This window comes from Cnephaeus nilssonii (genome assembly GCF_951640355.1).
Source record: "Cnephaeus nilssonii genome assembly, chromosome: 13".
Taxonomy (NCBI): domain Eukaryota; kingdom Metazoa; phylum Chordata; class Mammalia; order Chiroptera; family Vespertilionidae; genus Cnephaeus; species Cnephaeus nilssonii.
Genome location: NC_137084.1, coordinates 3,980,654 through 4,008,368, shown reverse-complemented (window position 1 = coordinate 4,008,368; position 27,715 = coordinate 3,980,654). Strand labels below are relative to the sequence as shown.

The window sequence follows — 27,715 nt, the reverse complement described above, 5'->3', positions numbered from 1 at the left end:
ATCACAACATTGATTAACATGAAAAGTATTCACAGTTCCTTAAGGGAAAGAGCAAAATGATTTTATCCTCCAATCACATTGGTGACGGGGCAGACACCAGAGCTCAATAGTGTGATCCCCTGGCCCTTCCTCCCTGTCTGTGTCTCCTCTCTCCCTCCCTGGCCTCCCTGCAGTTGCTGATACCAGTGTGTCTGATTCCAGGGGAGAACTCTGAGGCTGGCGCCCCCACCGGCTTAGGGGTGGTGAAAAGGGAGCTCCTCGTGGAAGTGGTGGAAAACAGCTCCTATCAGGTCAACAACCACCTGGACCACCTGTACAAACCTCGGCCCATAAAGGAGATGCTCAGGTCTGCGGAGGAGGTGGTTGGTAAGGAGATGGAGTACAATGATCTGAGCAGGAACAGTGAGCACTTTGTCACGGACCTGAGATATGGCAAGGACCGGAGCCGACAGGTAAGGCCCTCTGTGGGGGCTCCCTCTCCCCTCTGGCGGTCAGCTTGCGGTGGCTGTGACAGGGCTGACTACCCAGAAGAAAAAAACTACCCTTAGTGATGCAAACATGGGCCCTTAGGGTTCCACTGGCTGGGAGTTAGGATGTCTGAGAGCAAAACTCAGGTCTGTTCCTGATCCACCCAGGCTCTTTTGACAAGTCACTTCCTCTCTGGCCTCAGTTTCCCCATGTGCAGAAAGAGGGGAGGTTTGGAGTACCTCTGGGGCTCTAGGCAGCTGTGTCCCTTTGGGATCCTTCTCCTCTAAGACCCACCCTAAGGGCAGCTCCTGATGCCCTGTGTGCTGTCAGGGAAAGTCTGGGCCTGCCCTGGACCATGACACATCTGTTAAGGCCCCAGAAAGCACTGTAAGGAGAGATGCTCAGGTCTGTGGCCTATGTAAGGGTTCAAGAAGTTTCTTCTGAGAAGACGTTGTGCAGCCACTTCCAGCTGAGTGTTCTTGGCAAGTCTCCCTACCTCTCTGATCCTCATTTCCCATTTGAAGAAATGGGTGCTCCCTCCTCCTCTATCCAACCCAATAATGTAAGATCTGGGCACAGCTTTAACCCCTTCCTACTTGCCCTTTTACCAACACAAGCTAGTAAGGATGCAATCCCCAGTGGTCCCTGCTCATCCTGCTGAATGACTGCATCTCCAGGGCTGGAGGCCCAGGGCTTGGGTGATGGGGACTCCTGGATGGAGGAGAAGGAGAAGAGGAAGAGCAGGTTGCAGATAGAAATTAAGGATTTCTTGCTCAGCTGGGTGCTTGAGGTCACCAGTTAGACATCCACTTGGACCTCTTGTGTAGGAGTTGGACCTGTGAGCCTGGAGGTAGAAGTTTCCAGCTGCACTTGGGAACAGTACACAGAGCACAGTGATCCCTGAGGCCATGGTTTCCCATCGTCCCCCTCAGCTCTGCCACCACCTCCCTCTGCAGAGCTAGAGCCCAGGTAGAGCCCCGACCACAGAGCCATTCCCACTTTCACCCCCAGAGCTCTGGCCCCTGGAGCCCAGGCAGGAAGCCCCATCCGCTGTCCACCCCCGTCAGGACCAAGTGGCCCTCCCCATGGAGGCTCACACAGGCCCTGGAGTGGGTGGGACAGAAGTCTGGGGGTTGGTCAGGAAAACATGGGGTCACATAATCTGGAACAGGATGGCCCTGAATAAAGTCATGGGGAAAAGATGAACAAAGAAGTGGATTCCAGAGAAGCTTCCAGGCTAAGTGACCATTGTAGGATATGGGCATGGAATGAGGCCTAAGGAAATTGGCCCCTGGTCTCTGATTGGGCTCCTGGGGTGAGCGCTGCAGGAGGTTTGCTGAGGTCACACACAAACAGAAGATAAACTGAAAATTCTCAAATCAGGAAGCTGTGGTGCCCTGGGCAAGGACACTGAGGAGCAGGGAGGAGGTGAGCAGGCAGGGAGGGAGGGAAGGGGACCAGGAAGGGATGGGGCAGAGAAGACCCAGTGCATCCACTACCAGCTGAGTTGTCCTGGGCAAGTCCCTCTGCCTCTCTGATCCTCAGTTTCCCCAGCTGAGCACGTGGGTGCAGCTTCCTTCCCCTGGGCATGGGAGGGTGGCAGCTATGGGGGGACATGTGCCGGCAGAGCCTGCTGTGTGACTGTGAGCCCTGTCCCCAGGGCAGGAAGCTGGGCAACAGCAGTAGAGCCTTCTCCAATGCTCAGGTGCCCTTAGGATGCTGTCACCTGCTGTCTGTCAGTTCAGCATCTTCAAGGGACCGTGTGCCGTGGCTGGGGAGGGTAGAGTGTGAGGGAGTGTGTGTTGGGCCCATGCACAGCCAGGGCAAACACATGATGGAGACATGAGGGTCAGTGTGTGAGAGCAGAGAAGCTCAGACTCACCTGGACAATGTTGTGGGAGATGAGCCTGAGCCCCAGCCTCATGGAAGGGGTTTTACATACAGGCTGTGGTGTTACCACCTCCAGACACGTACACAGTACAGCTGCATATGCGTGTCTGCATCCCTGTGTGTGTGCATGTCCATGGAACACACAACAGTTCCAAGCCCCTTAAACTGGCAGACACACATGCATTACACACACATTCTAGAGAAATCTTAACTGTCCATATACACAAGGTCATTTTTTCAGGCTTCCAGTTACTCCCAGGGCAACCTCTAGAAGCTACAGCAGGCTGAGGACCGCACAGGGGACATGAGTCCCCGCGACCCACACACACACATTCTTCCCATGGGGTGAGCATCAGTAAGCAAATCCCCACCTGGAGCTGTAGCTCCCACCAGGGCGTCTCTAGCTCCCTGAACTCTGTCTCACCTTCCTGGCTGTTCTCTTGCAGTCTCGTGAAGAGCCCAAGCCTGGGGACCTGATTGAGATTTTCCGACTTGGCTACAAGCACTGGGCCCTCTATGTGGGCGCTGGTTATGTGATCCACCTGGCTCCCCCAGGTAAGGGGGTTGAAAGTGTAACTTTCCAAAGATTTGTTAACATGACGAGAACAATTCAAAGCCAAATGCCACCCTGGAACCCGTGTTGTTTCTCCCTGAGCTGTGCTTTTGTTCACCCTTCATCCGTGTTCCTTGGAGCAATCTCAGTGGTCCCTCGGGTCCTGACTCGGCAGGGAAAGTGGTTGGTGGCCTCAGTGAAGCCGGGCTGGGGCAGAATTGGATGCTCCGACCCTTTAGCTGGGCGTGCAGATTTCTCTAAACCAGCAGCGTCTCTGGGTGTCCACAGTCTCATAAAGGACAAGGGTCAATGACGGTGGGTTGGTCAACTAGATGATGTCCATTCATATCATGGAGCACAATAGCAGCCACTGAGCATCACAGTGTTCATGAGCTTGAGAAACTGGTCACAGCTCATTAAGTAAAAGAGTAAGGTCCGTGAATCCTCCAATCACATTGGTGAAGGGACAGACACCAGAGCTCAATAGTGTGATCCGTGGCCCTTCCTCCCTGTCTGTGTCTCCTCTCTCCCTCCCTGGTCTCCCCTGCAGTTGCTGATACCAGTGTGTCTGATTCCAGGGGAGAACTCGGAGGCTGGCGCCCCCACCGGTTTAGGGGTGGTGACAAAGGAGCTCCTCGTGGACGTGGTGGAAAACAGCTCCTATCAGGTCAACAACCACTTGGACCACCTGTACAAACCTCGGCCCATAAAGGAGATGCTCAGGTCTGCAGAGGAGGTGGTTGGTAAGGAGATGGAGTACAGTGATCTGAGCAGGAACTGTGAGCACTTTGTCAACGATCTGAGATATGGCAAGGCCCGCAGCCGGCAGGTAAGGGCCTCTCCTGTGGGCTCCCACACTCTTCTAGCGGTCTGACGGGGTGGGGGTGACAGCAGTGTGCATCCAAAAGAAAAAACTACCCTGAATGATGCAAAATTATGCTCCCTGCCTCCTGCTGGCTGGGCGTTAGGATGTCTGAGAAGAAATCTCAGGTCCGTTCCTGATCCACTCAGGGTCCTTGAAAAGGTCACTTCCTCTCTGGCCTCAGTTTCCCCATGTGCAGAAGGAGGGGATGTTTGGGAGACCTCTGGGGCTCTGGCCACCTCTATCCCTTTAGGATCCTTTGTCTCTAAGACCCACCGTAAAGGCAGCTCCTGATGCCCTGTGTGCTGTCAGGGAAAGTCTGGGCCAGCCCTTCACCATGACAGGTGTCCTAAGGCCCCAGAGAGCCCTCAGGCAAGAGATGCTCAGGTCTGTGGCCTATGTGAGAGCTCAAGGACAGTTATGTAAGGTCTGGGCACAGCCTTACCCCTCTCCTCTTTCCCCTCTTACCAACACACAGCGAGTTAAGAGGCAGAAGCAGGATTCAATGCCCAGTGGTCCTGGCTCTTTCTGCTGAACCACAGCACCTCCAGGGCTCACAGCCCCTGTGACTGGGTGATGGGCAGCCTGGATGGAAGAAAATGAGAGAAGAAGGAGCAATTTAGGGAGGGAAATTAAGGATTTGATGCTCATGTGGGGTGATAAGGTGACCAGTTAGACATCTAAGTAGAGCTGTTGAGTAGCAGTTGGATGTGAGTCTGGAGTTCAGGTCTGAGGTGGGCCCGGGGATATAAGTTTCTAGGCTGCACTTGGGAACAGTACACAGAGCACAGTAATCTCTGAGGCCATGGTTTCCCATCGTCCCCTCAGCTCAGCCACCACCTCCCTCTGCAGAGCTGGAGCCCATGTAGAGCCCCGACCACAGAGCCATTCCCACTTTCACCCCCAGAGCTCTGGCCCCAGGAGTCCAGGGAGAAAGCCCCCTCTCCTGTCTACCTCCACCAGGACCAAGTGGTCCCACCATGGAGGCTCACACAGGCCCTGGACTGGGTGGGACAGAAATCTGGGGGTTGGTCAGGAAAACATGGGGTCACATAATTTGGAACAGGATGGCCCTGACTAAAGTCATGGGGGAAGATGGTCAAAGCAGTGGATTCCAAAGAAGCTTCCAGGCTAAGTGACCATTGTAGGATATGGGCATGGAATGAGGGCAAAGGGAAGCTGGCCCCTGGTCTCAGATTGGCTCCTGGGGTGAGCGCTGCAGGAGGTTTGCTGAGGTTACCCACAAACAGGAAGACAAACTGAAATATTCTCACACAGAAAGCTTTAGTGCCCATGGTGAGTACACTGAGGAGCAGGGAGGAGGTGATAAGGCCAGAAGGGAGGGAGGAAAGGAGACTAGGTAGGGACGGGGCAGAGAAGACCAAGCGCAGCAACTGCCTGATGAAGGTCCCTGGGCAAGTCCCTCTACCTCTCTGATCTTCTGTTTGTCCAACTGATCAAGGTGTGGTGATTCCTTCCCCTGGGCTTGGGATGGTGGCAGTTATGGGGTGGAATTAAAAAAGACCCCGAATAGCCACAGCAATCCTGAGAAAGAACAACAAAATTGGAGGGATCACAATACCAGACATCAAGCTATATTACAAAGCCACTGTTCTCAAAACTTCCTGGTAAAACTGGCACAAGAGCAAACATATAGAACAGTGGAACCGAACATAGAACCCAGAAATCGACCCAAGCCATTACACTTAATTAACATTTGACAAAGGAGGCAAGAGCATACAATAGAGACAAGATAGTCTCTTCAATAAATGGTGTAGGGCAGTGATGGGCAACCTTTTGAGCTTGGTGTGTCAAACTTCGACAAAAAACTGAGCATAACTCGGGTAGTGTGTCACTTTGAGAAAAAAACTAACTCCAAGACTCTAGTTGCAAATCTTTCATCCTCAGGAGCAGCAAATGTTTCATCCTCGGCATGCGGCCGTGTGTCATCAGAAATGGCTACGCGTGTCAGTGCTGACATGCGTGTCATAGGTTTGCCATCACCGGTGTAGGGAAAATTGGACAGATACATGTAAAAAAAATGAAACTATACCCCCAACTTACACCATACATAAAAATAAACTCAAAATGGATAAAGGACTAAATGTAAGATGAGAAACCATAAAAATCTTAGAAGGCTCCATAGGCAACAAAATAGCAGACATATGTCATAGCAACATCTTTAACGATACAGCTTCTAGGGCAATGGAAACTAAGGAGAAAATAAACAAATGGGACTACATCAAAATAAAAAGCTTCTGTACAGTAAAAGAAACCATCAACAAAACAACAAGAAAGCCCACTACATGGGAGAACATATTTGTCAATGTTATCACTGATAAGGTTTAATCTCCAACATTTACAGAGAACTCATACAACTTAACAAAAGGAAGATAACCCAATCAAAAAATGGGCAATGGCCCTAAATAGATACTTTTTGAAAGAAGACGTAAGGAAGACCGAGAGACATATGAAAACATGCTCAAAGTCACTAATCATCTGAGAGATGCAAATCAAAAACGACAATGCGGTACCATCTCACACCTGTCAGAATGGCTACCATCAACAAATCAACTAACGACAAGTGCTGGTGAGGATTCGGAGAAAAAGGAACCATCGTGCACTGCTGGTGGGAATGCAGACTGGTGCAGCCACTGTGGAAAAGAGTATGGAGTTTCCTGAAAAAATTAAAGTAGGAATTCGATTTGACCCAGGAATCCAATTTCTAGGAATATATCCCAAGAAATCAGAAACACCAATCAGAAAGGATATATGCACCCCTATGTTCATAGCAGCACAATTCACCATAGTTAAGATTTGGAAACAGCCTAAGTGCCCATCAGTAGAGACTGGATTAGAAAACTGTAGAACATCTACACAATGGAATACTACACTGCTGTAACAAAGAAGGAACTCTTACCATTTGCAACAGCATGGATGGAACTGGAGAGCATTATATTAAGTGAAATAAGCCAGAAAAAAATAAATATGATGTGATCTCACTCATTTGTGGAATATAATGAACAACATAAACTGATAAACAGAAATAGAGCCAGAGAAAATATATTTTAGAATATCATTGAAGTAATCCAGTTATTTGCAGATTATGAATATTTCCTACAACTTTTGTGGTATTATACTGGGAGTATATATATAAGTACAGTTTTGGTAATATTATACTTAAAATCTTTTTTCTTAAAATATTAATGTTTATTGCAAGGAATATAATTATATTTAAGATCATTTTTCTTGAAATATTAATGTTTATTGCACATAAATAGCTAATTATTTTGTATCTACAATCTGGTAATAGATTTATTTTGTGCTCGAGGCCCTGGTGCACGAAATTCCTGCACGGGGGTGTGTGTCCCTCAGCCCAGCCTGCACCCTCTTCAATCTTGGACATCCCTCTCACAATCCAGGACTGCTGGATCCCAACTGCTCGCCTGCCTGCCTTTCTGATTGCCCCTAACTGCTTCTGCCTGCCAGCCTGATTGATGCCTAACCACTCCCCTGCCAGCCTGATTGATGCCTAACTGCTCCCCTGCCAGCCTGATTGCCGCTAACTGCCCCCCCTCTGCAGACCTGGTCACCCCCAACTGCCCTCCCCTGCAGGCCTGGTCACCCCTAACTGCCCTCACCTGCAGGCTTGATTGCCCACAACTGCCCTCCCTTGCAGGCCTGTTCCCTTCCATCTGTCCTCCCCTGCTGGCCATCTTGTGGTGGCCATCTTGTGCCCACATGGGGGCAGCCATTTTTGACCACATGGGGGCAGCCATTTTGTGTGTTGGAGTGATGGTCAATTTGTATATTACTCTTTTATTAGATAGGATATTGTAAAAAAAACCAAAGAAACCCCCAAAATATCCATGCACAATACACATGTATTACACACACATTCTGGACACATCTTCCCTTCGGCAAAGTATAAGGTCATTTTTCCAGGCATCCAGTTACTCAGAGGTTAACCTCTAGAAGCGACAGCAGGCTGAGGACCTTACAGGAGACAAGAGTCCCCTAAAACACCCCCCACCCCTGCCACATACACACACACATTCTTCTCATGGGGTGAACATCAGTAAGCAATTCCTTTGGCGAAGCTGTAGCTCCCAGCCAGGGCCTCTGCAGCTCCCTGAACTCTGTCTCACCTTCCGGGCTGTTTTCTTGCAGTTTTGTGAAGAGCCCAAGCCTGGAGACCTGATTGAGATTTTACACATCGGCTCCTCACACTGGGCCCTCTATGTGGGCGATGGTTATGTGATCCACCTGGCTCCCCCAGGTAAGGGGGTTGAAAGTGTAACTTTCCAGAGATTTGTTAACACGATGAGAACAATTCAAAGCCAAATGCCACTCTGGGAACCAGTGTTGGTTCTCCCTGAGCTGTGCTTGTGCACATGGTACATCCATGCCCCTTAAAGGCATCTCAGTGGTCCCTCAGGTCGTGAAACAGCAGGGAAAGAGGCGTGGGCCCCAGGGAAGCCGGGCTGCGCCAGCATTGGATGCTCTCCAGCTTTATGACCTTCAGTTGGGAGAGCAGACAGATTTCATTAAAAGAGCAGCATCTCTGGGTGTCCACAGTCTCATAAAGGAAGAGGATCAATGACGGTGGATTGGTCAACTAGATGATGTCCATTCATACCATGGAACACATTAGCAGCCACTGACCATCACTGTTCATGAGCTTGAGAAAGTAGTCAGAGCTCATTAAGTAAAAGAGTAAAATTCGTGAATCCGCCAATCACATTGGTGAAGGGAGAGACACCAGAGCTCAACAGTGTGATCCCCTGGCCCTTCCTCCCTGTCTTGTGTCTCCTCTCTCCCTCCCTGGCCTCCCTGCAGTTGCTGATACTAGTGTGTCTGACTCCAGGGGAGAACTCTGAGGCTGGCGCCCCCAACAGCTTAGGGGTGGTGAAAAGGCAGCTCCTCCTGGAAGTGGTAGAAAACTGCTACTGTAAAGTCAACAACTACTTGGACCACCTGTACAAACAACGGCCCACAAAGGAGATGCTCAGGTCTGCGGAGGAGATGGTTGATAAGAAGATGGAGGACAGTGATCTGAGGAGGAACAGTGAGCGCTTTGTCACCGATCTGAGATATGGCAAGGCCCGCAGCCGGCAGGTAAGGCCCTCTGTGTGGGGCTCCCTCTCCCTTCTGGAGGTCTGCTTGGGGAGGCGGTATCCGGCCTCTGCATCCAAAATAAAACTACCCCAAATGATGTAAAATTATGCTCCATGCTTCCTGCTGGCTGGGAGTTAGGATGTCTGAGATCAAATCTCAGGATTATTCCTGATCCACTCAGGGTCTTTGAACAGGTCACTTCCTCTCTGGCCTCAGTTTCCCCATGTGCAGAAGAGGGGATGTTTGGAGGACCTCTGGGGCTCTGGCCATCGCTGTCCCTTTAGGACCCTTTTTCTCTAAGACCCACCCTAAAGGTAGCTCCTGATGCCCTGTGTGCTGTCAGGGAAAGTCTGGGCCAGCCCTGCACCATGACAGATGTCCTAAGGCCCCAGAGAGCACTCAGGCAAGAGATACTCAGGTCCGTGGCCTATGTGAGAGCTCAAGAACATGTGATGTAAGGTCTGGGCACAGCCTTACCGCTCTCCTCTTTCCCTCTTACCAACACACAGCGAGTTAAGAGGCAGAAGCAGGACTCAGTCCCCAGTGGTCCCTGCTCTTTCTGCTGAGCCACAGCACCTCCAGGGCTCACAGCCCCTGTGACTGGGTGATGGACAGCCTGGATGGAGGAGAATGAGGAAAGGAGGAGGTTTGGAGGGAAATTAAGGATTTGATGCTCATGAGGGGCGTTGAGGTGACCAGTTAGATATCTAGGTGTAACTCTTGAGTGGCAGTTGGATAGTGAGTCTGGAGTTCAGGCTGAGGTGGGGGTGGAGATAGAAGTTTCCAGGCTGCACTTGGGAACAGTACACAGAGCACAGTAATCCCTGAGGCCATGGTTTCCCATCGTCCCCCTCAGCTCTGCCACCACCTCCCTCTGCAGAGCTGGAGCCCAGGTAGAGCCCCGACCACAGAGCCATTCCCACTTTCACCCCCAGAGCTCTGGCCCCAGGAGCCCAGGCATGAAGCCCCCTCCCCTACTCACCCCCGTCAGGACCAAGTGGCCCCCCCATGGAGGCTAACACAGGCCCTGGAGTGGGTGAGACAGAAGTCTGGAGGTTGGTCAGGAAATCATGGGGTCACATAATCTGGAATGAGATGGCCCTGAATAAAGTCAAGGAGGATAGATGAACAAATTAATGAATTCCAGAAGCTTTCAGGCCAAATTACCATTATTGGATATGGGCATGGAATGAGGGCAAAGGGAAGCTGGCCCCTGGACTCAGATTGGGCTCCTGGGGTGAGCGCTGCAGGAGGTTTGCAGAGGTCACACACAAACAGAAGATAAACTGAAATATTCTCAAATCAGGAAGCTGTGGTGCCCTGAAAGGAGACCAGGAAGGGACGGGGCAGAGAAGACCCAGCGCAGCCACTGCCAGCTGAGTGTCCTGGGCAAGTCCCTCTACCTCTCTGATCCTCAGTTTCCCCAGCTGAGCACGTGGGTGCTGCCTCCTTCCCCTGGGCTTGGGAGGGTGGCAGTTATGGGGGGAAATGTGCCTGCAGAGCCTGCCGTGTGACTGTGAGCCCTGTCCCCAGGGCAGGAAGCTGGGCAACAACAGTAGGGCCTTCTCCAGTGCTCAGGTGCCCTTAGGATGCTGTCACCTGCTGTCTGTCAGTTCAGCATCTTCAAGGGCCCGTGTGCCGGGGCTGGGAGGGCAGAGTGTGAGGTGGTGATGTTGGGGCCATGCACAGCCAAGTCAAACACATGATGGAGACATGAGGGTCAGTGTGTGAGAGCAGAGAAGCTCAGACTCACCTGGACAATGTTGTGGGGGATGGGCCAGGGCCCCATCCTCAGGGAAGGGGGTGTACATACAGGCTGTTGTGTTATAACCCTCCAGACACATACACAATATACTTACATATGCATGCCTGCATCCCTGTGTGTGTGCATGTGCACGGAAAACACAACATATCCATGCACAATACACACAGATACACATGCATTACACACACATTTTGGACAAATCTTCACTCTCCCAATGTACAAGGACATAATTCCAGGCTTTCAGTTACTCACAGGGCAACCTCTAGAAGCTACGGCAGGCTGAGGACCTCACAGGGGACATGAGTCCCCCCCACCCACACACACACATTCTACCCATGGGGTGAGCATCAGTAAGCAAATCCCCAGGCGGAGCTGTAGCTCCCAGCTGGGCCTCTGCAGCTCTCTGAACTCTGTCTCACCTTCCTGGCTGTTCTCTTGCAGTTTCGTGAAGAGCCCAACCCTGGAGACCTGATTGAGATTTCCCGCATCGGCTCCTCACACTGGGCCCTGTATGTGGGCGATGGTTATGTGATCCACCTGGCTCCCCCAGGTAAGGGGGTTGAAAGTGTAACTTTCCAAAGATTTGTTACCATGATGAGAACAATTGAATGCCAAATGCCAACCTGGAAACCAGTGTTGGTTCTCCCTGAGCTGTGCTGGGGTTCCCCCTACATCCATGTCCGTTGGATGCATCTTAGTGATCCCGCAGGCACTCACACAGCAGGGAAAGAGGTCGGTAGACCCCAGTGAAGACGGGCTGCATCAGTATTCGGAGCTCGCCAGCTCCGACCCTTTACCTGGGCGTGCAGACAAATTTCATGAAACCAGCACCGTCTCTGTGTGTCCATGGTCTAATAAAGGAGAAGGATCAATGATGGTGGATTGGTTACCTGGATGACATCCATTCATATCATGGAGCACAATAGCAGCCACTGACCATCGGAATACTCATTAGCTTGAAAAAGTATTCACAGCTTATTAAGTAAAATGAGTAAAATCCATGAATCCTCCAATCACATTGGTGACGGGACAGACACCAGAGCTCAATAGTGTGATCCCCTGGCCCTTCCTCCCTGTCTTGTGTCCTCTCTCCCTCCCTGGCCTCCCTGCAGTTGCTGATACCAGTGTGTCTGATTCCAGGGGAGAACTCTGAGGCTGGCGCCTGCACCGGCTTAGGGGTGGTGAAAAGGGAGCTCCTCGTGGAAGTCGTAGGAAACTTCTTCTATCAGGTCAACAACCACTTGGACCACCTGTACAAACCTCGGCCCATAAAGCAGATGCTCAGTTCTGGGAATGAGATGTTTGGTATGGAGATGGAGGACAGTGTTCTGAGCAGGAACTCTGAGCACTTGGTCACCGATCTGAGATATGGCAAGGCCTACAGCCGGCAGGTAAGGCCCTTCTGGGGGGCTCCTTCTCCTTTCTGGAGGTCTGCTTAGGGTGGGGGTGACAGAGATGACTACCCAGAAGATAAAATTACCACAAATGGTGCAAATATATGATCTCTGCTTCCAGCTTGCTGGGAGTTAGGATGTCTGAGAACAAATCTCAGGTCTGTTCCTGATCCACTCAGGGTCTTTAAACAGGCCAGTTCCTCACTGGCCTCAGTTTCTCCATGTGCAGAAGGAGGAGATGCTTGGAGGACCATTGGGGCTCTGGCCAGCTCTTTCCCTTTAGGATCCTTTGTCTCTAAGACCCACGCTAAAGGCAGCTCCTGATGCCCTGTGTGCTGTCAGGGAAAGTCTGGGCCAGCCCTGCCCCATGACAGGTCTCCTAAGGCCCCAGAGAGACCTTGGGCAAAAGATACTCAAGGTCAGTGGCCTATGTGAGAGTTGAAAAAGATTCTTATATAAGGTCTGGGCAGAGCTTCAACCCATCCCCTTTGCCCTCTTCTGAGTTCATTGTCACAAGCACACAGCTAGTAAGAGACAGAAGCAGGATTCAGTCCCCAGTGGTCCCTGCTCTTCCTGCTGAACCACAGCACCTCCAGGGCTCACAGCCCCTGTGATTGGGTGATGGGCAGCCTGGATGGAGGAGAATGAGGGGAGGAGGAGCAGGTTTGGGAAGGAAATTAGGGATTTGATGCTCATGGGGGGTGTTGAGGTGAACAGTTAGATATCCAGGTGGACCTGTTTAGTAGCAGTTGGATTGTGAGTCTGGATTTCAGGCTGAGGTGGGGGTGGAGATAGAAGTTCCCAGGCTGCACTTGGGAACAGTACACAGAGCACAGTGATCTCTGAGGCCATGGTTTCCCATCGTCCCCCTCAGCTCTGCCACCACCTCCCTCTGCAGAGCTGGAGCCCAGGTAGAGCCCCGACCACAGAGCCATTCCCACTTTCACCCCCAGAGCTCTGGCCACAGGAACCCAGGCAGGAAGCCCCCTCCATTTCCACTCCCATCAGGACCAAGTGGCCCCACCATGGAGGCTCACACAGGCCCTGGAGTGGGTGGGACACAAGTCTGGGGGTTGCTCAGGAAAACGTGGGGTCACATAATCGGGAACAGGATGGCCCTGAATAAAGTCATGGGGGAAAGATGAACAAAGAAGTGGATTCCAGAGAAGCTTCCAGGCTAAGTGACCATTGTAGGATATTGGCATGGAATGAGGGCAAAGGGAAGCTGGCCCCTGGTCTCAGAATGGGCTCTTGGGGTGAGCGCTGCAGGAAGTTTGCTGAGGTCAGGCACAAACAGGAAGATAAACTGAAAAATCTCAAATCGGGAAGCTGTGGTGCCCCCGACAGGGACACTGAGGAGCAGGGAGAAGTTCATAAGGCAGGAAGGGAGGAAAGGTAACCTGGAAGGGATGGGGCAGAGAAGACCCAGAGCAGCCACTGCCAGCTGGGTGGTCCTGGGCTAGTCCCTCTACCTCTCTTATCCTCTGTTTCTCCAGCTGATCAAGGTGTGGTGATTCCTTCCCCTGGGCTTGGGAGGGTGGCAGTTATGGGGGGAAATGTGCCGGCAGAGCCTGCTGTGTGACTGTGAGCCCTGTCCCCAGGGCAGGAAGCTGGGCAACAGCAGTAGGGCCTTCTCCAATGCTCAGGGGCCCTTAGGATGCTGTCACCTGCTGTCTGTCAGTTCAACATCTTCAAGGGCCCGTGTGCCGGGGCTGGGAGGGCAGAGTGTGAGGTGGTGGGTGTTGGGCCCATGCACAGCCAGGGCAAACACATGATGGAGACATGAGGGTCAGTGTGTGAGAGCAGAGAAGCTCAGACTCACCTGGACAATGTTGTGGGCGATGGGCTTGGGCCCCAGCCTCAGGGAAGGGGGTTTACATACAGGCTGTTGTGTTACCACCTCCAGACACGTACACAATACACCTCATATGTGTGTCTGCATCCCTGTGTGTGTACATGTACATGCAACACACAACATATCCATGTAGAATACACACACAGATACGCATGCATTACACACACATTCTGGAAAAATCTTCTCTCCCAATGTACAAGGACATTTTTCCAGGCTTCCATTTACTCACAGGGAAACCTCTAGAAGCTACAGAAGGCTGAGGACCACACAGGGGACATGAGTCCCCCCCCCCCCCCCCCACACACACATTCTTCCCATGGGGTGAGCATCAGTAAGCAAATCCCCATCCGGCCCTCTGCCGCTTCATGAACTCTGTCTCACCTTCCTGGCTGTTCTCTTGCAGTTTCGTGAAGAGCCCAAGCCTGGAGACCTGGTTGAGATTTCTCGCATCGGCTCCTTGCACTGGGCCCTCTATGTGGGCGATGGTTATGTGATCCACCTGGCTCCCCCAGGTAAGGGGGTTGATAGTGTAACTTTCCAAAGATTTGTTAACATGACGAGAACAATTCAAAGCCAAATGCCACCCTGGGAACCCGCATTGGTTCTCCCTGGGCAGTGCTTGGATTCAGCTACATCTGTGTCCCTTGGAGGCACCTGAGTGGTCCCTCGGGTCCTGACTCAGCAGGGAAAGAGGTTCGTGCGCCCCATTGAAGCTCGGCTGGGGCAGCATTGGATCCTCTCCAGCTCCATGTCCATTAGCTGGGCGAGCAGACAGATTTCTCTAAACCAGCAGCACCTCTGGGTGTCCACAGTCTCATAAAGTAGAAGGGTCAATGACAGTGGATTGGTCAACTAGATGATGTCCATTCATAACATGGAGCACAATAGCAGCCACTGAGCATCACAGTGTTCATGAGCTTGAGAAAGTAGTCACAGCTCATTAAGTAAAAGTAAAATCCGTGAATCCTCCAATCACATTGGTGAAGGGACAGACACCAGAGCTCAATAGTGTGATCCCCTGGCCCTTCCTCCCTGTCTGTGTCTCCTCTCTCCCTCCCTGGCCTCCCTGCAGTTGCTGATACCAGTGTGTCTGATTCCAGGGGAGAAGTCTGAGGCTGGCGCCCCCACCGGCTTAGGGGTGGTGAAAAGGGACCTCCTTGCAGTAGCGTTGGAAAACTGCTCCTATCAGGTGAACAACCAGTTGGACCACCTGTACAAACCTCGGCCCATACAGGAGATGATCAGATCTGGGAAGGAGGTGGTTGGTAAGGAGATGGAGTGCAGTGATCTGAGCAGGAACAATGAGCACTTAGTCACGGATCTGCGATACGGGAAGGCCCACAGCCGGCAGGTAAGGCCTTCTCTGGGGGGATCCCTCTACCTTCTGGGTGTCTGCTTGGGGAGGCGGTATCAGGCCTCTGCATCAAAAAGAAAAAACTACCCCAAATGATGTAAAATTATGCTCCATGCTTCCTGCTGGCTGGGAGTTAGGATGTCTGAGATCAAATCTCGGGACTATTTCTGATCCACTCAGCGTCTTTGAACAGGTCACTTCCTCTCTGGCCTCAGTTTCCCCATGTGCAGAAGGAGGGGATGTTTGGGAGACCTCTGGGGCTCAGGCCACCTCTATCCCTTTAGGATCGTTTGTCTCCAAGATGCACCCTAAAGGCAGCTCCTGATGCCCTGTGTGCTGTCAGAGAAAGTATGGGCCAGCCCTGCACCACGACAGGTGTCCTAAGGCCCCAGAGAGCCCTCAGGCAAGAGATGCTCAGGTCTGTGGCCTATGTAGGAGCTCAAGAACATGTGATGTAAGGTCTGGGCACAGCCTTACCGCTCTCCTCTTTCCCTCTTACCAACACACAGCGAGTTAAGAGGCAGAAGCAGGAATCAGTCCCCAGTGGTCCCGGCTCTTTCTGCTGAACCACAGCACCTCCAGGGCTCACAGCCCCTGTGATTGGGTGATGGGCAGCCTGGATGGAGGAGAATAAGAGGAGGAGGAGCAGGTTTGGGAGGGAAATTAAGGATTTGATGCTCATGAGGGGTGATAAGGTGACCATTCGAAATCCAGGTGGACCTGTTGAGTAACAGGTGGACCTGTGAGTCTGGAGTTCAGGGCTGAGGTGGGGGTGGAGATAGAAGTTTCCAGGCTGCACTTGGGGACAGTACACAGAGCACAGTGATCCCTGAGACCATGGTTTCCCATCGTCCCCCTCAGCTCTGCCACCACCTCCCTCTGGAGTAATGGAGTCCTGGTACAGCCCCAGACCACAGAGCCATTCCCACTTTCACCCCCAGAGCTCTGGCCCCAGGAGCCCAAGCACGAAGCACTGCCCTTTCCAGTCCTGTCACCATAAATGGTCCCCCATGGAGGCTCACACAGGCCATGGAGTGGGTGGGACAGAAGTCTGGGGGTTGGTCAGGAAACGTGGGGTCACATAATTGGGACCAGAATGGCCCTGAATAAAGTCATGGGGGAAAGATGAACAAAGAAGTGGATTCCAGAGAAGCTTGCAGGCTAAGTGACCATTGTAGGATATGGGCATGGAATGAGGGTAAGGGAAGCTGGCCCCTGGTCTCAGATTGTGCTCCTGGGGTGAGCGCTGCAGGAGGTTTGCTGAGGTTACCCACAAACTGTAAGAAAGGGTAAAAATTCTCAAATCAAGAAGCTGTGGTGCCCTGGGCAGGGACACTGAGGAGCAGGGAGGAGGTGAGCAAGGCACGGAGGGAGAAAAGGCGACCAGGAAAGAACAGGCAGAGAAGACCTAGTGCGGCCACTGCCAGCTGACTGTACCTGGGAAAGTTCCTCTCCCTCTCTGATCCTCAGTTTCCCCAGCTGAGCACGTGGGTGCTGCTTCCTTCCCCTGGGCTTGGGAGGGTGGCAGTTATGGGGGAAATGTGCCGGCAGAGTCTGCTGTGTGACTGTGAGCCCTGTCCCCAGGGCAGGAAGCTGGGCAACAACAGTAGGGCCTTCTCCAATGCTCAGCTGCCCTTAGGATGCTGTCACCTGCTGCCTGTCAGTTCAGCATCTTCAAGGGACCGTGAGCCGGGGCTGGGAGGGCAGAGTGTGAGGTGGTGATGTTGGGCCCATGCACAGCCAAGTCAAACACATGATGGAGACATGAGGGTCAGTGTGTGAGAGCAGAGAAGCTCAGACTCACCTGGACAATGTTGTGGGGGATGGGCCTGGGCCCCATTCTCAGGGATGGGGTTTTACATTCAGGCTGTTGTGTTATCATATTCTAGACACACACACAATACAGCTGCATATGCATGTCTGCATTCTAGTGTGCGTGTATGTACATGCAATAAACAACGTATCCATGCACAATAAACATATGTATTACACATTCTGGACAAATCTTCACTCTCCCAATGCACAAAGTCAGTTTTCCAGGCTTCCAGTTACTCACAGGGAAACCTCTAGAAGCTACAGCAGGCTGAGGACACCACAGGGGATATGAGTTCCTCCCCTCCACTCTCACACACATGCTTCCCATGGGGAGAACATCAGTAAGCAAATCCTCAGGCAGAGCTGAGCTCCCAGGCAGTGTCTCTGCAGCTCCCTGAACTCTGTCTCACCTTCCTGGCTGTCCTCTTGCAGTTTCGTGAAGAGCCCAAGCCTGGGGACCTGATTGAGATTTCCCGCATCGGCTACTCTCACTGGGCCCTGTATGTGGGCGCTGGTTATGTGATCCACCTGGCTCCCCCAGGTAAGGGGGTTGAAAGTGTAACTTTCCAAAGATTTGTTAACATGACGAGAACAATTCAATGTCAAATTCCAGCCTGGGAACCCGTGTTGGTTCTCCCTGAGCAGTGCATGTGCACATGGTACATCCGTGTCGCTTGGGGGCATCTCAGTGGTCCCTCGGGACCTGACTCAGCAGGCAAAGAGGTCCGTGGGCCCCAGGGAAGCCGGGCTGCGCCCGCATTGGACACTCTCCAGCTCGGGCCCGTTAGCTGGGTGAGCAGCCAGATTTCTCTAAACCAGCAGCGTGTCTGGGTGTCCCGGTCTCATGGAGGGACTGCCTCTCAGGCTGTGTCCTGTGCTCAGAGGACGTCACAGAACAGGCCGTCCTGAGAGGGTTTCCTGAACACCCTCCACGGAGCAGCTCTCCCAGGTCACATGTCACAGAGTCTCACACACACGCACACGAGCACCTGGACCCTGATGTAACGCAGGGAGAGCAGAAGCAGATTGACAGGCAGTCAGAGGAGAAGGCAGGGCCCACACGTGTGTACCATCCAGGAAAGGAAGGTGCTGGGATGAGACCGCGGACTGGGAGGCACAGGGGCTGGTGCCCTGCAGAGCAATGGCACCCACACCTCGGACAGCAAGCGTGTGCGTTCTCGCTGCACAGACACCGTCTCATGATCACAAGACTCTCCTTGTAACTGACCAGGGTTCCATGCGCTGTCACCCACACTGACAGCGTTGAAAACTGTCAGCATGGATGGCAAATAGTAAGCGAAACCCCTAATCCAGACGACACTTAGGAGGCTTGGAACAGGGAGGTGAGTGTGAGGAGCGGGTCCTGCTTGTGTGTGAGTGTGCAGGTAGAGCTTCCTCAAGGGCGGTGCTAAGTGCAGCATCAGCCTCGAGATTCACACATAAAGGAGCCTGCTGGTTAGCGTGCTCCTCAGCTCCCTCCTCTTAGAGAGCAAACCCCGGCTCCAGGCTCAATGGATTGGACGCCACCAGCTGGAAGCGCTGTGTGGCCTCTCCATGTGGCCAGAGCTGGGCCAGAAAAGGCTGATCATGCCTCAGGGTCCAATATCAGTTCTAAAATGGAGATGAGAGTTTTACCATGAAATTCAAAAGAAGATAAGTGAGGGAATGTATGAAATTTGCACAGCAGAGTCTGAAACCCAGTGGGACCAGAACAACTGTGATCTCTCTCTGAAACACACAAGTGCAAAGATGATCAAATACAATTTACTACTGTTGTTTACAATGGATAAGCTATGGACAAGCCAATAGTAGGGACTTGGTCAACTAGATGATGTCCATTCATATAATGGAACACAGTGGCAGCCACTGACCATCACAACATTGATTAACATGAAAAGTATTCACAGCTCCTTAAGGGAAAGAGCAAAATGATGGGATCCTCCAATCACATTGGTGACGGGACAGACACCAGAGCTCAATAGTGTGATCCCCTGGCCCTTCCTCCCTGTCTGTGTCTCCTCTCTCCCTCCCTGGCCTCCCTGCAGTTGCTGATACCAGTGTGTCTGATTCCAGGGGAGAACTCTGAGGCTGGCACCCCCACCGGCTTAGGGGTGGTGAAAAGGGAGCTCCTCGTTGTAGTGTTGGAAAACTGCTCCTATGAAGTCAACAACCACTTGGACCACCTGTACAAACCTCGGCCCATAAAGGAGGTGCTCAGGTCTGCGGAGGAGATGGTTGGTAAGGAGAAGGAGGACAGTGTTCTGAGCAGGAACAGTGAGCACTTTGTCAATGATCTGAGATATGGCCAGTCCCATAGCCGCCAGGTAAGGCCCTCTCTGGTGGGCTCCCTCTACCTTCTGGAGGTCTGCTTGGGATGGGGGTGACGGACCTAACTACCCAGAAGAAAAATTACCCTGAATGATGCAAGCATGGGCTCTTGGGGTTCCCCTGGCTGGGAGTCACCTCTGAGAGCAAAACTTAGGTCTTCTACTCATCCCCTCAGAGTCTTCTGACAGGGCACTTCCTCCCCGAGCCTCAGTTTCACCGTGTGAACAACTGGTGCTGCCTCCTCCCCTCTCCACCCAAATTGATATAAGATCTGGGCTCAGCTTTAACCCCTTCCTCCTTGCCATTTTCCCAATACCAGCTAGTAAGGATTGAAACCCCAGTGGTCTCTGGTCTTTGTGCTTAATCACAGCACCTCCAGGACAGGAGGACGATGGATGGGGTTATCTATCCGTAGATAGAGAGGAATGACAGGAAGTAGAGCAGGTTGCAGATAGAAACCAAGGATTTCTTGCTCAGATGGGGTGTTTGAGGTGACCAGTTAGACATCCAGGTGGACCTGTTGAGTACAAGGTGGATCTGTGAGTCTGGAGTTCAGGCTGAGGTGGGGGTGGAGATAGAAGTTTCCAGGCTGCACTTGGGAACAGTACACAGAGCACAGTGATCCCTGAGGCCATGGTTTCCCATCGTCCCCCTCAGCTCTGCCACCACCTCCCTCTGCAGAGCTGGAGCCCAGGTAGAGCCCCGACCACAGAGCCATTCCCACTTTCAGCCCCAGAGCTCTGGCCCCAGGAGCCCAGGCAGGAAGCGCCCTCCCCTGTCCACCCCCGTCAGGACCAAGTGGCCCCACCATGGAGGCTCACACAGGCCCTGGAGTGGGTGGGACAGAAGTCTGGGTGTTGGTCTGGAAAACGTGGGATCACACAATCTGGAATGGGATGACCCTGAATAAAGTCAAGAGCAAAAGATGAACTAAGAAGTGAATTCCAGAGAAGCTTCCAGGCTAAGTGACCATTGTAGGATATGGGCATGGAATGAGGGCAAAGGGAAGCTGGCCCCTGGTCTCAGATTGGGCAGCCTGAGGTGAGCGTTACACGAGGTTTGCTGAGGTCAGACACAAACAGGACGTTATACTAAAAATTCTCAAATCAGGAAGCTGTCCTGGGCAGGGACACTGAGGAGTAGGGAGAGGTGGTAAGACACGGAGGGAAGAAAGGGGACCAGGAAGGGACGGGGCAGAGAAGATCCAGAGCAGCCACTACCAGCTGAGTGGTTCTGGGCAAGTCCCTCTACCTCTCTGATCCTCAGTTTCCCCAGCTGAGCACGTGGGTGCTGCTTCCTTCCCCTGGGCTTGGGAGGGTGGCAGTTATGGGGGGAAATGTGTCAGCAGAGTCTGCTGTGTGACTGTAAGCACTGTCTCCAGGGCAGGAAGCTGGGCAACAACAGTAGGGCCTTCTCCAGTGCTCAGGTGCCCTTAGGATGCTGTCACCTGCTGTCTGTCAGTTCAGCATCTTCAAGGGCCCGTGTGCCGGGGCTGGTGGAGGGTAGAGTGTGAGGTGGTGGGTGTTGGGCCCATGCCCAGCCAGGGCAAACACATGATGGAAACATGAGGGTCAGGGTGTGGGAGCAGAGAAGCTCAGACTCACCTGGACAATGTTGTGGGGGATGGGCCTGGGCCCCATTCTCAGGGAAGGGGTTTTACATACAGGCTTTTGTATTACCACCCTCCAGACACACACACACAATACACCTGTATATGCATGTCTGCATCCTAGTGTGTGCATGTACATGCAACATACAACATATCCATGCACAATAAACACAGATACACACCCATGCCTTGCACACACATTCTGGACAAATCTTCACTCTCCCAATGCACAAGGTCAGTTTTCCAGGCTTCCAGTTACTCGCAGGGAAACCTCAAGAAGCTACAGCAGGCTGAGGACCACACAGGGGATATGAGTCTCTCCCCCCGCACCCTGCACACCCCCCCCCCACACACACACACAGACGTGCTTCCTATGGGGTGAGCATCAGTACGCAAATCCCTAGGCGGAGCTGCAGCTCTTAGCCCGGGTCTCTGCTGCTGCCCTGAAATCACCTTCCTGGCTGTTCTCTTGCAGTTTCGTGAAGACCCCAAGCCTGGAGACCTGATTGAGATTTTTCGATTTTTCAACTCACACTGGGCCCTCTATGTGGGAGATGGTTATGTGATCCACCTGGCTCCCTCAGGTAAGGGGGTTGAAAGTGTAACTTTCCAGAGATTTGTTAACCTGATGAGAACAATTCAAAGCCAAATGCCACCCTGGGAAACCAGTGTTGGTTTCTCCCTGAGCTGTGCTTGACCTCACCTTTGTCCCTGATCCTTGGAGGCATCTCAGTGGTCCCTCGGGTCCACTCACAGCAGGGTAAGAGGTCCATGAGCCTCGGCAAAGCTGGGCTTCATCAGCATTGGAACTCTCCAGGTCCGTGCCCTTCAGCTGGGTGTGCATAGAGATTAATCCAGCAATGTATCTTGGGGTCCAAGTCTCATAAAAGAGAATGATCAATAACGGTGGATTGGTCTCCTAGATAATGTCCATTCATAAAATGGAGAACAATAACAGCTTCTGGCCTTCAAAATATTCATTAGCTTGAAAAATTATTCCTAGCTTGAAAAATCAGTAAGTAAAAGAAGTAAAATCACATTGGTGACGGGACAGACACCAGAGCTCAATAGTGTGATCCCCTGGCCCTTCCTCCCTGTCTGTGTCTCCTCTCTCCCTCCCTGGCCTCCCTGCAGTTGCTGATACCAGTGTGTCTCATTCCAGGGGAGAACTCTGAGGCTGGCGCCCCCACCGGTTTAGGGGTGGTGAAAAGGGAACTCTTCCTGGATGTGGTGGGGAAATGCTTCTATAAGGTCCACAACCACTTGGACCACCTGTACAAACCTCGGCCCATAAAGGAGATGCTCAGTTCTGGGAAGGAGGTGGTTGGTAAGGAGATGGAGGACAGTGATCTGAGCAGGAACTGTGAACACTTTGTCACTGAACTGAGATATGGCAAGGCCCGCAGCCGACAGGTAAGGCCCTCTGTTGGAGGCTCCCTCCATCTCCTCAGGATTTACTTGTGATCATATGACAGGGCTGACTACTGGAAGAAAAGTTTGCCCCGAATGATGCAATATTGTGCTCTCTGCTTCCTGCTGGATGGGAGTTAGGATGTCTGAGATCAAATCTCAGATCTGATCGTGATCACTAAGAGTCTTTGAACAGGTCACTTCCTCTCTGGCCTCAGTCTCCCCATGTGCAGAAGGAGGGGATGTTTGGAGGACCTCTGGGGCTCTGGCCACCTCTATTCCTTTAGGACCCTTTGTCTCTAAGACCCACCCTAAAGGCAGCTTCTGATGCCCTGTGTGCTGTCAGGGAAAGTCTGGGCCAGCCCTGCCCCATGACAGGTGTCCTAAGGCCCCAGAGAGCCCTCAGGAAAGACATTCTCAAGGTCTGTGGCCTATGTAGGAGCTCAAGAACATGTTATGTAAGGTCTGGGCACAGCCTTACCGCTCTCCTCTTTCCCTCTTACCAACACACAGCGAGTTAAGAGGCAGAAGCAGGATTCAATCCCTAGCTGTCCCGGCTCTTTCTGCTGAACCACAGCACCTCCAGGGCTCACCGCCCCTGTGATTGGGTTATGGGCAGCCTGGATTGAGTAGATGGGAAAAGGAGGAGCAGGTTTGGGAGGGAAATTAAGGATTTGATGCTCAGGTGCGGTTGTTTTGAGGTGACCATTAGACATCCAGGTAGAGCTTTTGAGTAGCAATTGGACATGTGAGTCTGGAGTTCAGGGCTGAGGTGGGGGTGGAGATAGAAGTTTCCAGGCTGCACTTGGGAACAGTACACAGAGCACAGTGATCCCTGAGGCCATGGTTTCCCATCATCCCCCTCAGCTCTGCCACCACCTCCCTCTGCAGAGCTGGAGCCCAGGTAGAGCCCCGACCACAGAGCCATTCCCACTTTCACCCAGAGCTCTGGCCCCAGGAGCCCAGGCAGGAAGCCCCTCCCCTGTCCACCCCCGTCAGGACCAGGCGTCCCCTCTGTGGAGGCTCACACAGGCCCTGGAGTGGGTGGGACAGAAGTCTGGGGGTGGGTTAGGAAAACATGGGTCACATAAGCGGGAACAGAATTGACCTGAATAAAGTGATGGGGAAAAGATAGTCAAAGAAGTGGATTCCAGAGAAGCTTCCAGGCTAAGTGACCATTGTAGGATATGGGCATGGAATGAGGGCAAAGGGAAGCTGGCCCCTGGTCTCAGATTGTGCTCCTGGGGTGAGCGCTGCAGGAGGTTTGCTGAGGTCACACACAAACAGAAGATAAACTGAAAATTCTCAAATCAGGAAGTGCAGTGCCCTGGGCAGTGACAATGAGGAGCAGGGAGGAGGTGAGCAAGGAATGGAGGGAGGAAAGGGGGCCAGGATGGTCGGGGCAAAGACGACACAGCGTAGCCACTGCCAGCTGAGTGGTCCCTCTACCTCTCTGATCCTCAGTTTCCCCAGCTGAGCACGTGGGTGCTGCTTCCTTCCCCTGGGCTTGGGAGGGTGGCAGTTATGGGGGAAGATGTGTGGGCAGAGCCTGCTGTGTGACTGTGAGCCCTGTCCCCAGGGCAGGAAGCTGGGCAACAGCAGTAGGGCCTTCTCCAGTGCTCAGGTGCCCTTAGGATGCTGTCACCTGCTGTCTGTCAGTTCAGCATCTTCAAGGGCCCGTGTGCCGGGGCTGGGAGGGCAGAGTGTGAGGCGGTGCCTGTTGGGCCCATGCACATCCAGGCAAACACATGATGGAGAAAGGAGGGTCAGTGTGTGCGACCAGAGAAGCTCAGACTCACCTGAACAATGTTGTGGGGGATGGGCCTGGGCCCCTTTCTCAGGGAAGGGGGTTTACATACAGGCTGTTGTGTTACCACCCTCAAGACACATACGCAGTACAGCTGCATATGGTGGCTGCATCCCTGTGTGTGTGCATGTACACACAACACCAAACATGCCCATGCACAATATACACATCCACACATGCTTAACAAACACATTGTGAACAAATCTTCACTCTCACAATGCACAAGGTCATTTTTCCAGGCTTCCAGTTACTCACAGGGCAACCTCTAGAAACTACGGCAGGCTGAGGACCGCACAGGGGACATGAGTACCCCCCCCACACACACACATTCTTCCCGTGGGGTGAGCATCAGTAAGCAAATCCCCAGGCGAAGCTTTAGCTCCCAGCTGGGCCTCTGCAGCTCCCTGAACTCTGTCTCACCTTCCTGGCTGTTCTCTTGCAGTTTCGTGAAGAGCCCAAGCCTGGAGACCTGATAGAGATTTCCCGCATTGGCTCCTCACACTGGGCCCTGTATGTGGGCGATGGTTATGTGATCCACCTGGCTCCCCCAGGTAAGGGGGTTGAAAGTGTAACTTTCTAGAGATTTGTTAACATGACGAGGACAATTCAAAGCCAAATGCCACCCTGGGAACCCGTGTTGGTTCTCCCTGAGCAGTGCTTGTGCACATGGTACATCCATGTCCCTTAGAGGCATCTCAGTGGTCCCTGGGGTCCTGACTCAGCAGGGAAAGTGGTCGGTGGCCTCAGTGAAGACGGGCTTCGGCCGAATCGGATGCTTTCTGGCTCCAGCCCTGTAGCTGGGCGAGCAGACAGCTTTCTCTAAACCAGCAGCGTCTCTGGGTGTCCACAGTCTCATAAAGGAGAAGGGTCAATGATGGTGGATTGGTCAACTAGATGATGTCCATTCACATCATGGAGCACAATAGCAGCCACTGAGCATCACAGTGTTCATGAGCTTGAGAAAGTCGTCACAGCTCATTAAGTAAAAGAGTAAGATCCGTGAATCCTCCAATCACATTGGTGACGGGACAGACACCAGAGCTCAATAGTGTGATCCCCTGGCCCTTCCTCCCTGTCTGTGTCTCCTCTCTCCCTCCCTGGCCTCCCTGCAGTTGCTGATACCAGTGTGTCTGATTCCAGGGGAGAACTCGGAGGCTGGCGCCCTCACCGGCTTAGGGATGGTGAAAAGGGAGCTCCTCGTGGACGTGGTGGAAAACAGCTCCTATCAGGTCAACAACCACTTGGACCACCTGTACAAACCTCGGCCCATAAAGGAGGTGCTCAGGTCTGCGGAGGAGGTGGTTGGTAAGGAGATGGAGTACAGTGATCTGAGCAGGAACTCTGAGCACTTTGTCAACGATCTGAGATATGGCAAGGCCCGCAGCCGACAGGTAAGGCCCTCTGTTGGAGGCTCCCTCTATCTTCTCAGGGTTTACTTGTCATCATGTGACAGGGCTGACTACTGGGAGAAAAGTTTGCCCCGAATGATGTAAAATTGTGCTCTCTGCTTCCTGCTGGCTGGGAGTTAGGATGTCTGAGATCAAATCTCAGATCTGATCGTGATCAACTAAGAGTCTTTGAACAGGTCACTTCCTCTCTGGCCTCAGTATCCCCATGTGCAGAAGGAGGGGATGTTGGAGGACCTCTGGGGCTCAGGCCACCTCTATTCCTTTAATTCCCTTTGTCACAAAGACCCACCCTAATGGCAGCTCCTGATGCCCTCTGTGCTGTCAGGGAAAGTCTGTACCAGCCCTGCACCATGACAGGTGTCCTAAGGCCCCAGAGAGCCCTCAGGAAAGACATTCTCAAGGTCTGTGGCCTATGTAGGAGCTCAAGAACATGTGATGTAAGGTCTGGGCACAGCCTTACCGCTCTCCTCTTTCCCTCTTACCAACACACAGCGAGTTAAGAGGCAGAAGCAGGATTCAATCCCTAGCTGTCCCGGCTCTTTCTGCTGAACCACAGCACCTCCAGGGCTCACTGCCCCTGTGATTGGGTTATGGGCAGCCTGGATTGAGTAGATGGGAAAAGGAGGAGCAGGTTTGGGAGGGAAATTAAGGATTTGATGCTCAGGTGCGGTTGTTTTGAGGTGACCATTAGACATCCAGGTAGAGTTTTTGAGTAGCAATTGGACGTGTGAGTCTGGAGTTCAGGGCTGAGGTGGGGGTGGAGATAGAAGTTTCCAGGCTGCACTTGGGAACAGTACACAGAGCACAGTGATCCCTGAGGCCATGGTTTCCCATCGTCCCCCTCAGCTCTGCCACCACCTCCCTCTGCAGAGCTGGAGCCCAGGTAGAGCCCCGACCACAGAGCCATTCCCACTTTCACCCCAGAGCTCTGGCCCCAGGAGCGCAGGCAGGAAGCCCCCTCCCCTGTCCACCCCAAACAGGACCAAGTGGCCCCACCATGGAGGCTCACGCAGGCCCTGGAGTGAGTGAGACAGAAGTCTGAGGGTTGGTCAGGAAAACTTGGCGTCACATAATCGGGAACAGGATGGCCCTGAATAAAGTCATGGGGGAAAGATGAACAAAGAAGTGGATTCCAGAGAAGCTTCCAGGCTAAGTGACCATTGTAGGATATGGGCATGGAATGAGGGCAAAGGGAAGCTGGCCCCTGGTCTCAGAATGGGCTCCTGGGGTGAGCGCTGCAGGAGGTTTGCTGAGGTCACACACAAACAGAAGATAAACTGAAAATTCTCAAATCAGGAAGTGCAGTGCCCTGGGCAGTGACAATGAGGAGCAGGGAGGAGGTGAGCAAGGGATGGAGGGAGGAAAGGGGGCCAGGATGGTCGGGGCAAAGACGACACAGCGTAGCCACTGCCAGCTGAGGGGTCCCTCTACCTCTCTGATCCTCAGTTTCCCCAGCTGAGCACGTGGGTGCTGCTTCCTTCCCCTGGGATTGGGAGTGTGGCAGTTATGGGGGGACATGTGCCGGCAGAGCCTGCTGTGTGACTGTGAGCCCTGTCCCCAGGGCAGGAAGCTGGGCAACAGCAGTAGGGCCTTCTCCAGTGCTCAGGTGCCCTTAGGATGCTGTCACCTGCTGTCTGTCAGTTCAACATCTTCAAGGGCCCGTGTGCCGGGGCTGGGAGGGCAGAGTGTGAGGCGGTGCCTGTTGGGCCCATGCATAGCCAGGCAAACACATGATGGAGAAAGGAGGGTCAGTGTGTGAGAGCAGAGCTCAGACTCACCTGGACAACGTTGTGGGGGATGGGCCTGGGCCCCAGCCTCAGGGAAGGGGGTTTACATACAGGCTGTTGTGTTACCACCTCCAGACACATACGCAGTACAACTGCATATGCATGTCTGCATCCCTGTGTGTGTTCATGTATACACAACACCAAACATGCCCATGCACAATATACACATCCACATGCTTTACAAACACATTGTGAACAAATCTTCACTCTCACAATGCACAAGGTCATTTTTCCAGGCTTCCAGTTACTCACAGGGCAATCTCTAGAAGCTACGGCAGGCTGAGGACCGCA

The 27,715-nt window shown here is 52.8% G+C and overlaps 3 protein-coding genes across 4 annotated transcripts in view; all 3 read left to right on the top strand.

Annotated features, from left to right (window-relative positions):
* The window catches only part of LOC307109299 (uncharacterized protein), a gene marked incomplete at its 3' end in the record, with an annotated part of 37,703 nt that extends 25,894 nt beyond the window's left edge, over window positions 1-11,809 (top strand). The window contains exons 6-12 of the mRNA XM_079787992.1: window positions 202-452; window positions 2,805-2,913; window positions 3,490-3,740; window positions 7,944-8,052; window positions 8,641-8,891; window positions 11,098-11,206; window positions 11,769-11,809. Of these exons, the coding sequence (XP_079644118.1) occupies window positions 202-452; window positions 2,805-2,913; window positions 3,490-3,740; window positions 7,944-8,052; window positions 8,641-8,891; window positions 11,098-11,206; window positions 11,769-11,809 (1,121 nt within the window). The remainder of the gene's footprint in view (window positions 1-201; window positions 453-2,804; window positions 2,914-3,489; window positions 3,741-7,943; window positions 8,053-8,640; window positions 8,892-11,097; window positions 11,207-11,768) is intronic.
* Window positions 11,810-15,178: 3,369 nt separating this feature from the next.
* LOC307109298 (uncharacterized protein) lies at window positions 15,179-25,086 on the top strand (the record flags this gene model as incomplete). Its single annotated transcript, XM_079787991.1, has 7 exons — window positions 15,179-15,256; window positions 17,507-17,615; window positions 19,148-19,398; window positions 21,487-21,595; window positions 22,174-22,424; window positions 24,671-24,779; window positions 25,079-25,086. The coding sequence occupies 7 exons, from the start codon at window positions 15,179-15,181 to the stop codon at window positions 25,084-25,086; spliced, it is 915 nt and encodes a 304-aa protein (XP_079644117.1).
* Window positions 25,087-25,514: 428 nt separating this feature from the next.
* LOC307109906 (uncharacterized protein) overlaps window positions 25,515-27,715 on the top strand; it is a 29,509-nt gene continuing 27,308 nt past the window's right edge. For both annotated transcript variants that reach the window (XM_079788869.1, XM_079788868.1), the window contains exon 1: window positions 25,515-25,619. In XM_079788869.1, the coding sequence (XP_079644995.1) occupies window positions 25,542-25,619 (78 nt within the window). In that variant the 5' untranslated portion in view covers window positions 25,515-25,541. The remainder of the gene's footprint in view (window positions 25,620-27,715) is intronic.